The sequence below is a fragment of the Ruditapes philippinarum genome, unplaced genomic scaffold, assembly GCF_026571515.1.
Source record: "Ruditapes philippinarum isolate M1 unplaced genomic scaffold, ASM2657151v2 ctg19290_1_1_1_1, whole genome shotgun sequence".
Taxonomy (NCBI): domain Eukaryota; kingdom Metazoa; phylum Mollusca; class Bivalvia; order Venerida; family Veneridae; genus Ruditapes; species Ruditapes philippinarum.
In genome coordinates this window covers 1-9,670 of record NW_026862378.1, presented here as the reverse complement: position 1 = coordinate 9,670, position 9,670 = coordinate 1, and the positions used below count along the sequence as shown (strand labels likewise).

Below are 9,670 nucleotides of genomic sequence, written 5' to 3'. Positions count from 1 at the left end.
TCCTAACCAATCATGGATTGTGGAATCTGAAAGGGAATCTAACCACTGTTGGGATTCAAATCCACAACCTTTTGATTAAAGTCTGATGCTCTTCCCCAGCAAGCCTCACCATTTTTCTCCACATTTAAGATTTAAATGATGAATCTTCAGTATTTCACAGTATATGTTGGGCTCTGTGCTATAAAAAATTGTGTAATTTTCTACCATTATTCAAATGAGTTGAGTTGTCTGTTATAGAAACATTATTCCCTGCATAACTGTTTTCTAGTGTTGTCAGTGATTTAAGGACTAAACTGGTGTTGATTAACCAAACATTATTTTCTTAAAAGTATTGTTTTGCCTGATACACAGAAAAATGCCCAGTAAAGACAGGAAACATACAAAAGTCCTTCTGTTTAAAAATTGCAGGGCGGACAAAAGCCCTCCATTGAAAATTGTCAACATGACCTTTGTATATGGCTGTCACAAATTAACTAGAGTTCTTGCAGGGTTCTGGGTGACACATGATCCAGCATCCAGGTATACATGTTTATAGCTGCTGGTTGCATAGATTTCAAAGCTGGGATTCTGTATAAGCTAAATTTTGGATTGTGATTTCTAGACTAGCTAATTAATTTTATTCAGTGCTATCGGGCACTAAAGATGCAGGATGCATCAGTGAATCTTTACACCTCTACCCATTGTACAATAACATATAGACATTAAAATACAATCTTCCTGTTCAAAAGGCACTTTTGCAGAAAAATTCACTGTAATATGTTGACATAGCCATGCATACTGCATATGCGATTCTTATGCCAAATGTAAAGATATAACCACCTGATAATTGTTAATCCAACTGGTATTTATTTTAGGATTGGCAAAAACTGTTGGACTTAGGTCTATTTACACTACAACAAGACCAAACCTTATGTTGACAAAGGCAACAAAGGTAATCTGCCAAGGTTTTACTGGAAAGCAAGGGACTTTTCATAGTCAGCAGGCCATTGAGTATGGAACTAAAATGGTGGGAGGAGTTTCCCCTGGAAAGGCTGGACAAAAACATTTGGGACTGCCTGTCTTTGGAACAGTGAAAGAGGTTAGAAACATATTTTTGTTGTTAAAATTTCTACTTGAAAAAAAGAAGAATAAATTTATATTTAACTTCTGTTTTTGAAGAAAAATTCGAGCTGTTCTGATCGCTGCATTGTCATCGGCATCATCGGCAAAAACTTGAATGTGTCCCATTGTTTAAACAAGTGCAAAGTTATCAGCAAGAAACTTGGAATACTTGCTTATCATGACAAGGTGCAGTTGCAAGACAATATATGCTTTACTATGAAAGCTGCATTTCCGGAGTAATGGCCCTTTTTGAATGTCAATTTTTGTCAAATGATTTTATATACATGTATAAAGCACAGTTGTTACACAAGGGGCTTTTAACTTTTGGTTAGTTGTCTCTCAATGCTGATTCAAGCAGAAATCATGTTAGATGAGTAGACAGTCACTTGCAGAGAAATTGGTAATTAATGTTATTACTGTTATTCAGGAAAGGGGGTGCTACAATGTAGAATACTAGATGGGTCATCAGTCAAGATAAAATTAAAAAATGTGTTAAAATCAGTATTAAAAAAAAAAAAATAATTATAATAAAGTACAAGACTGTCATACAATTCATAAATCAATCGGATTGCTTGTGCATTTTCAGAATGTTTGTACAGGAATAGTAAAGACATAGTATAGGCCAGACTTCTGGAAAGTTTAAAAAAAAATTCAGACATATGGTCTGACACCATGAAAATTTGTCAAACCGAAAGGAAATCTGTCAGACCGAATGATATAAAACAAAATCAAAGGCAAACTGGTGTTTGTATTTTTAAGACAAATTGTTTCCGCCTTAAAAATAGGCACGGTCCGTACAGGGTATTTTCACCTCCTCCGTGTCGTACACCAACCATTTTACAGTCCTGCTTCCAGTTTTCATTAAATTTTCTCTCAGGTCTATTCTTTTCATCCTTTTAATTCTGTTCTGCACGCTTCCCATAGGTAGATTTTCCCAGGTTTGGCACCTTTAGCTACGCCATTTGTTTGCGCGCGACTTGAAAAAAAAAACAGACAGTCAAACCGATCCGGAATAAAAATTTGTCAGACCTGATAAAATTTATCACACATGTCTGTCTGACAGACGTATTTCGGGAAGTCTGACAGGCCACCATGATTATATTCTTTTGTTAAATTGCAGGCTAAGGAAGCAACGGATTGTGATGCTACAGCTATTTATGTACCGCCAAGATTCGCAGCAGCTGCCATTGAAGAAGCCATTGATGCTGAGATCCCACTTATTGTTGTCATAACAGAAGGTAATATACAAATCCTGAAGTACCATAACAAAAGATAATTTACAAATTCTGAAGTCCAATTGTTGTTTTTATCCCACTGAAAAGTGTGGTAATTGAGGGTGTAATACCACTGAATATTGTTTTTTAGCTCGACTTTTCTATGAAAAGGGGAGCTATCCTACTCGCCCCGGCGTCGGCGTCGGCGTCACACCTTGGTTAAGTTTTTCGTACCACCCCACTTTATTTCAGAAGTATTACAAGTATGGCTTTGAAACTTACCATACTTGTTCACCATCATAACCTCCATCTACAGACAAGAGTACATAACTCTGTCAAGGTTTTTGACAGAATTATGGGCCCTTTTTTGACTTAGAAAGTGTATTGAGCTTGGTTAAGTTTTTGTACCACCTCACTTTATTTCAAAACCATTGGAGGTATTGCTTTGAAACTGACCATACTTGTTTACCATCACGACCTTCATCAACAGACAAGAGGACATAACTCTGTCAAGGTTTTTTGACAGAATTATGCCCCTTTTTGACTTAGAAAATACATTGAATATGGGTAAAATCCCACTTATTGCCTTAACCCTTTGAGATATTGCTTTGAAACTTTTAATGCTATTTCACATCATTACCCCCATCTGTACGCAAGAGAAGGTAACTCTGTCAAGGATTTGTTTTAAAAATTAAGGCCTTTTATCGACTTAGAAAAAAAAGCTTGATAAAATTTATCTATTACTTGTATTATAAGGTAACTATAATACTTTCACATACAAAGTCAAATCTATATATTATGCTGATTGTACAAAAATATACTGCTTCCTTGGCATAGATTTCTTGAAAAATTATGTTATTATGTCATTTACCAAGGTTTCTGAGTGACGTAAAAATACCTTATTCTCTCAAAGTGGGTTTAAACACTATTAAATTTATTTAAGGCTCAACTCAGTTTTTTTTTTCTTTCTTACCAGCCCTCTTTTGACTTAAACATTTCAAACTTTGCTGCAGTGTTCAAGGTATCACACAATTACAGTAAAATAATTCTTCACTAAATATCTTAATGCTCATGGCCATTGTTCACTTTAAAAATACAGAGATTCTTGTATTGCCTTTTACTGCAAAAACTTTTTTTATTGGCAAGCAATAAAAAAGTCGAGCGCGCTGTCTTACGGACAGCTCTTGTTATTCCACTGATTGGATTAGTACATTTGTACCGCCTCCGTGGTCGAGGGGTTGGAGTGGATGACTTCTAATCCAGTTACCTCTCTGGCGTGGGTTCGATACCCCGGAGATGCTTTGGTAGTTTAGCGTGGCGGAAGGTAGTCTAGTACTGGTGTAACTCTCCAGGAATGATGGTTAGGAAACTACCCGCCTATATGACTGAAATACTGTTGGTAAAAGGCGTAAAATGAAACAACAAACAAACAAACAGTACATTTGTGTAATGGAAGGTAATGTATGAGCAATAAAATCAAATTGATTTTTGCTTTTGTTAATTGTAAAAACAAAAGCATATTCATTTGTGATAAAAATTGTTTCATTGATTTAAATTTTCTTTAAAAATGTTATATGTGTAGGTATCCCACAACAAGATATGGTACGTGTGAAACATAAGCTGATACGTCAAAATAAGTCAAGAATGCTCGGGCCAAATTGTCCAGGAATTATCAAGGTAAATATGTTTTAAGTACAGTAAACCCTAAACATTTATACTGGTAAAATAATAATAAGCTCTAAATTTGTAAAATAGATGTTTCTAGGAATGTCTTTATAATGTAATCTACTTCATTTGGAACATTTACTCATTTGAGCGATCAAGGGCCATTAAAGCCCTTTTGTTTCTTAATTTTATAAAAAAAACTTTAACTGATATTCACTTCAAACTTAATATACATGTTAACTGGAAAGAGTAGGTAATTCTGCAATTCAGTTTTACAGAATTATGCCCCCTTTTTTACTGTACTATTGTCATACTACCTACAACAGACCCGACAAAAAGTGGAGTGTGCTACTGCTGAGACAAATCTAAATTTAGAATTACGTATGAATTCAGAGCAAAGATTGGTTAATACACATTTATTCTATTTATCGCATACCTGATTCGCTTTTTCAACTCAGTAAAAATGTTATTGAACAGCCGTGCATATACATGTATTTTAAAGTAACATTTGCGTTATAGAAAACAAGCGTTAAGAACCACGCTTAAATGTTTAGCTTAATGGGACGCCTATAGGTATGTTGAAAATAGAATATTTTATTTGTGTTGATTCATTACTGGAATCTACATGTATTTGGAAATTTAGTTGATTAAAAATAATATTAAGGGAATTCACCAAATAGGGCTAGCATAATATAACTTGTTTCAAACAAATTTTGTATTGAACCTATATTTTTACACTCATTCATTATCCTCTGTTTATGATATTATGGGTTTTTTTTGAAGCCTGGAGAGTGTAAAAATTGGTATTATGCCTGGACATATCCATCAGAAGGGAAGAATTGGTAAGTGATGGCTCAGGTACTTTTTGTTTTATTTGTTTCAGTATTATTATATATTACAGTAAATATAGAATTTTTACACAGGTTACTAAATGAGTAGAATTATTTTTTGCAATCAAAATGTACGAAAGGTGATACACGAATTTTGAAACACCCTTTTTTAGCTTTGTTTCTCGCTAATACCTGCAGCAAACAAGTTTCATGATTATGCCCCCCACTTCAAAAGAAGAGGGGGTATATTGCTTTGCACTTGTCGGTCCGTAGAGGGACCAAATGGTTTCCGAGTGATAACTAAAGAACGCTTAGGCCTAGGAACTTCAAACTTGGTATGGTGATTGGTCATGACCAGCAGATGACCCCTACTGATTTGAGATCAAGGGGTCAAAGGGTCAAGATCACATTGACCTTGTAGGTAAAAACGGTTTCCAATCAATAACTAAAGAATGCTTATAGGCCATAGGAACTTTAAAACTTGGTATGGTGATTGGTCATGACCAGTAGGAAAGACCCCTATTGATTTTGGGGTGAAAGGGTTTTTTTAAAGTTCAAGGTCAGATTGACGTTGTAGGTAAAAAACCGTTTTCCGATCAATAACTAAAGAATCTTAGGCCTAGGAAATTTCAAACTTGGTATGGTGATTGGTTATGACCAGCAGATGACCCCTATTGAATTTTTTGGGGTTCAAGGGGTCAAAGGTTTTCAAGGTCACATTGGCCTGTATTGTAAAAACATGACCAAGCCAGGATGACCCCTAATTTGATTTTTGGGGTTTCAAGGGGTCCAAAGGTCAAGGTTTCACATTGACCTTTGTTAGGTAAAAACAATTTTCCGATTTAAATAACTAAAAAGAACGCTTATGCCTAGGAACTTTCAAACTGATGGTATGTGATTGGTCATGACCAGCAAGATGACCCCTATTGGAAATTTTGGGGTCAAAGGTTCAATGGTCCACATTGTCCTTGTAGGGTAAAAACAATTTCCGATCCAATAACTAAGAATGCTTTAGGCCTAGGAACTTTCAAAAAACTTGGTAATGGGTTTGGATTGGTTCATGGTACAGCCCAAGATGACCCCTAAATTTGGGAATTTTGGGGGTTTCAAGGGGTCAAGGTTTCACCATTGACCTTGTAGGTAAAAATAAGTTTCCGATCGATAACTAAAGAATGCCTTAGGCCTAGGGAACTTCAAAAACTTGGTATGGTGATTGGTCCATGACCAGCAGATGACCCCTATTGATTTTGGGGTCAAGGGGTCAAAGGTCAAGGTCCACATTGGACCTTGTAGGTAAAAAAGGTTTCTGATCAATAATAAAGAACCCTTAGGCCTAGGAACTTCAAACTTGGTTATGGTGATTAGTCATGACCAGCAGACAACCCCTATTGAGTTTGGGGTCAAGGGGTCCAAAGGTTCAAGGTCACATTGACCTTGTAGGTAAAAAAATGGTTTCCGATCACCATAACTAAAGAATGCTTAGGCCTAGGAACTTCAAAAACTTGGTATGGTGATTGTTCATGAGACCAGCAGATGACCCCTATGATTTTGGGGTTCAAGGGGTTAAAGGTCCAAGGCACATTAACCTTGTAGGTAAAAAACGATTTCCCGATCAATAACTAAAGAACCCTTAGGCCTAAGGGAACTTCAAAACTTGGTATGAATGATTGGTCATGAAGGGCAGATGGACCCCAATTTATTAAGGGGTCAAATGTCCAGGGTCCACATTTTGACCTTTTAGGGTTTTTGGAAAACAAATGTTTCCCAATTTTCAAAAAAACTTAAAGGGAACGCTTGAAGGGCCTAGAAATTTCTTCAAACTTGGGTAAATTGATTGGATTGGGTTCATGAAACCAGCAGATGAACCCCTATTGAATTTTTGGGGATCCAAGGGGTCAACGGTCAAGGTTTCACGTTGAAACCTTTGTAGGTAAAAAAAAACGGGTTTCTGATCAATAACTAAAGAATTTGCATAGGGCCACAGGAAACTTCAAAACTTGGTATGATGATTTGGTTTCATTTACCAGTTACTTGTAAGATGACCCCTTTGATTTTTGGGGTGAAAGGGGTTCAAAATGTTTTCATATTTGACCTTGTTACTTAATGACGGTTTTGGTGACCAATAAATCAACAACTCCAAAGTTCCTTGGTTGATTTTTTATTTAAACTAAAAAAATTGCTTTTGGTATAACACATTTTGAAGGTTCTTTTATGTAAATAACAACTTTGGCTTGTCAATTAATGAGGCCTACTGATTTCCCATAAAATTTTATGGAATATAATTATTTGTTAAAGATTTGTAATTTAACTTAAATTGCTGCACAACAACCAACTGGGGTCACAATAATTTTACCCTTGTGACTAGTTCCATGGGACCAGTAGGCATACTAGAAAACCCTTATTTAATTGTTTGTTTCACTTGGGTCAAGAAGGGTCATGGCATAATAAACCTTTTGATCATATGACTATTTGGCCCTGCTGATAGGGGGGGGCAACATGTTTTACAAACATATCTTGTTTTAACAGTATCTTAACTTTCTGTAGCAAACTACACATATATATTAAACATAAATGTGATTTCAACATGGGTAGACGTAAAATTTACTCAAGTTTAGACGGTGTTATAGAATACCTGTTGATGAATGGAAATTCTTATAGAAATATATAGAAGGAGATAAAGGGGCAGGGGTATGTTGTATCTTTGTCAACAATACATAGAGTAAAACATTTCATCAGCAAATCTCGAAATCTTAATACTAAAAAGCCGAAACCATTTTGAGTTTTGAAGGTGACATACAAAGTCAAACAGATGACGTCATTCGTAAAGTCCCAATTTTTATAAAAAGGGTAAAATCTCCAACCCAGAGAGAGAATGAACAAAGTTAAGGTGTATCTCAGGATACTATTAACCGAATTATCAAACATGTACTGCAATGTAAATTTTTTGCAAGAAATCAAAGTTCATAGGCTCAATGCAAATCAAATTCAATTTGAGAAAAGATGTCAATGTTTATAACGTCTGTATTTACGTTTAGATAACAAAACAACCAGTGGAAAAATTTTGTCAGTCTCAACAAAGCAATGTTTTATCTCGGCGGCAGTAATGGTTTGTCGTCAGGTTTGTTTTTACTGTAAAGGAGGACATGATATTTCAAAACTTAATTTTGTAAAAATGTGATTTGTTTGCTGCAAAAAAAAAGGATTTCATGCTGGGACTTTAAAAAAAATAACATTTTAGTGTGATTTGAGTAATAAGATCGTTTTAATATTTTTGTCATGAATTTGCCAAAGCGCATCCCTTTAAAGTTATACACTGTTAACAAAGTGTTTCAAAAAAACGTGAAATCACCTCTCATACGAGGGCTGTTCAAAAAGTTCGTGGACTGCGGCTCTACTGTTCACATCTTTTTAATTTGCATTTATGATTTTACAAGAGACATATATGAAAAATATTGTCTTTACTAAACAGTGAAAAAAATCAATACAAATATGTTTACAAATAACAATTCTGTGGACAGTTACAAATCACAGGGGGTGCCACAATCCGGCGCACGCTGATGATGAAACAAAATGACGTTCGTAGACGTCGCAAATATAAATGAAACATTTACCAAGCGTCATTGTGTCTGAAAGTACTCGTTTTAGTGTTCAATATCTGCGGATTATACACCAAAACCATTTTTCTGTTTGTGATGATAACCCGAGATATAAAGTGGTCATTTCTTTCGCTCCATTCTTCGTATAAAGGTCCGAGTGCTGCATACTTTCCGCATGTTATCGGGATTTTTGAGTAATTTCGACACTAAACGGACAGTGTTATTAAGTTAATTCAATTGTTGTTTTGATAGTATCAATTTGAAACCGCCCCGTCCGATCTTAAAACAATATGATTTTTTAATGATAAAGAAAATATTTTATCAACTGACAATTATTCTATGCGGTAAATCTACTGAACCACCGCCGGCTACATTAATTATCAAAAACGGACCAGGGTAATTACAGGAAATACAAAAAAATAAAACTACAATTATTTATGGTTAAATACGCATATATCCTGATGAATGAAATAAAAATATTTTTTTAATTAAATTAAAATTGTTTTGGTCAGAATGAATACATAGACCCCTGATGCAGAAATTAAAACATGTCGGTCATCTCGCAAAACTTTCATAATGTCTGAACTTCTGTGGATCTTTTGCAAATTGACGTTACAAACGTCCCAACAATTTGCCGCTAAAAATTATCCGTCGCCCTTTTCTGTCTGTGAGCAATGTTATTTGCCGTATTTGAATCGCTTGCGCGACCTGAAAACCAAGAGACTTGCTCGACAACTCATTGTTTTTCATTAATTTAATCACCTCATAAAAACTATAAAGGAGTATACCACATTTATTGGTTAAAAATTTTCCAAAAGAGCGAATTTTATGTTTTTAAACGGCCTTTAATACTTCCCAACTTACCCGTCTGTCTACTGCTGCTCAAAAACCTGTTTGTTCAGTTATTCAACGTCCAAACGACGTCAAAAATGTCAGATTTTATGTCATTTAAATATTAATAGATGATTACTTGTATTTTAACTTTTTAAAACAATCATTCAGTTTGTTTCAACATTTGTTTATATTTAAAAACATTATATGAAAATTTCGGCGTGCGCCGATGTTTGCGTTGCCATGGTTATTAAAAGTGACATAACTCGTAAAGGAAATAAAAGTTAACAATTAAAAGTAAATCTAACTTTTTGGAAATAAAGACACCTCTTTCGATTCATATCCACTAAAGGGTGTTTTTATGCACCAAGTAAAAAAGATTGACAGCAAAAATCCACGAACTTTTTGAACATTACCTCGTATTGTGCTTGTG

At 35.0% G+C, this 9,670-nt stretch overlaps 1 protein-coding gene across 1 annotated transcript; it reads left to right on the top strand.

The window, feature by feature from the left end:
• Positions 1–829: 829 nt before the first annotated feature.
• LOC132718923 (succinate--CoA ligase [ADP/GDP-forming] subunit alpha, mitochondrial-like) lies at positions 830–4,822 on the top strand (the record flags this gene model as incomplete). The annotated part of the gene is made up of 4 exons (XM_060702629.1): positions 830–1,078; positions 2,222–2,339; positions 3,898–3,992; positions 4,764–4,822. Coding segments are annotated over exons 1-4 (440 nt in total), but the record flags the coding sequence as incomplete, so codon positions are not given.
• Positions 4,823–9,670: the final 4,848 nt, after the last annotated feature.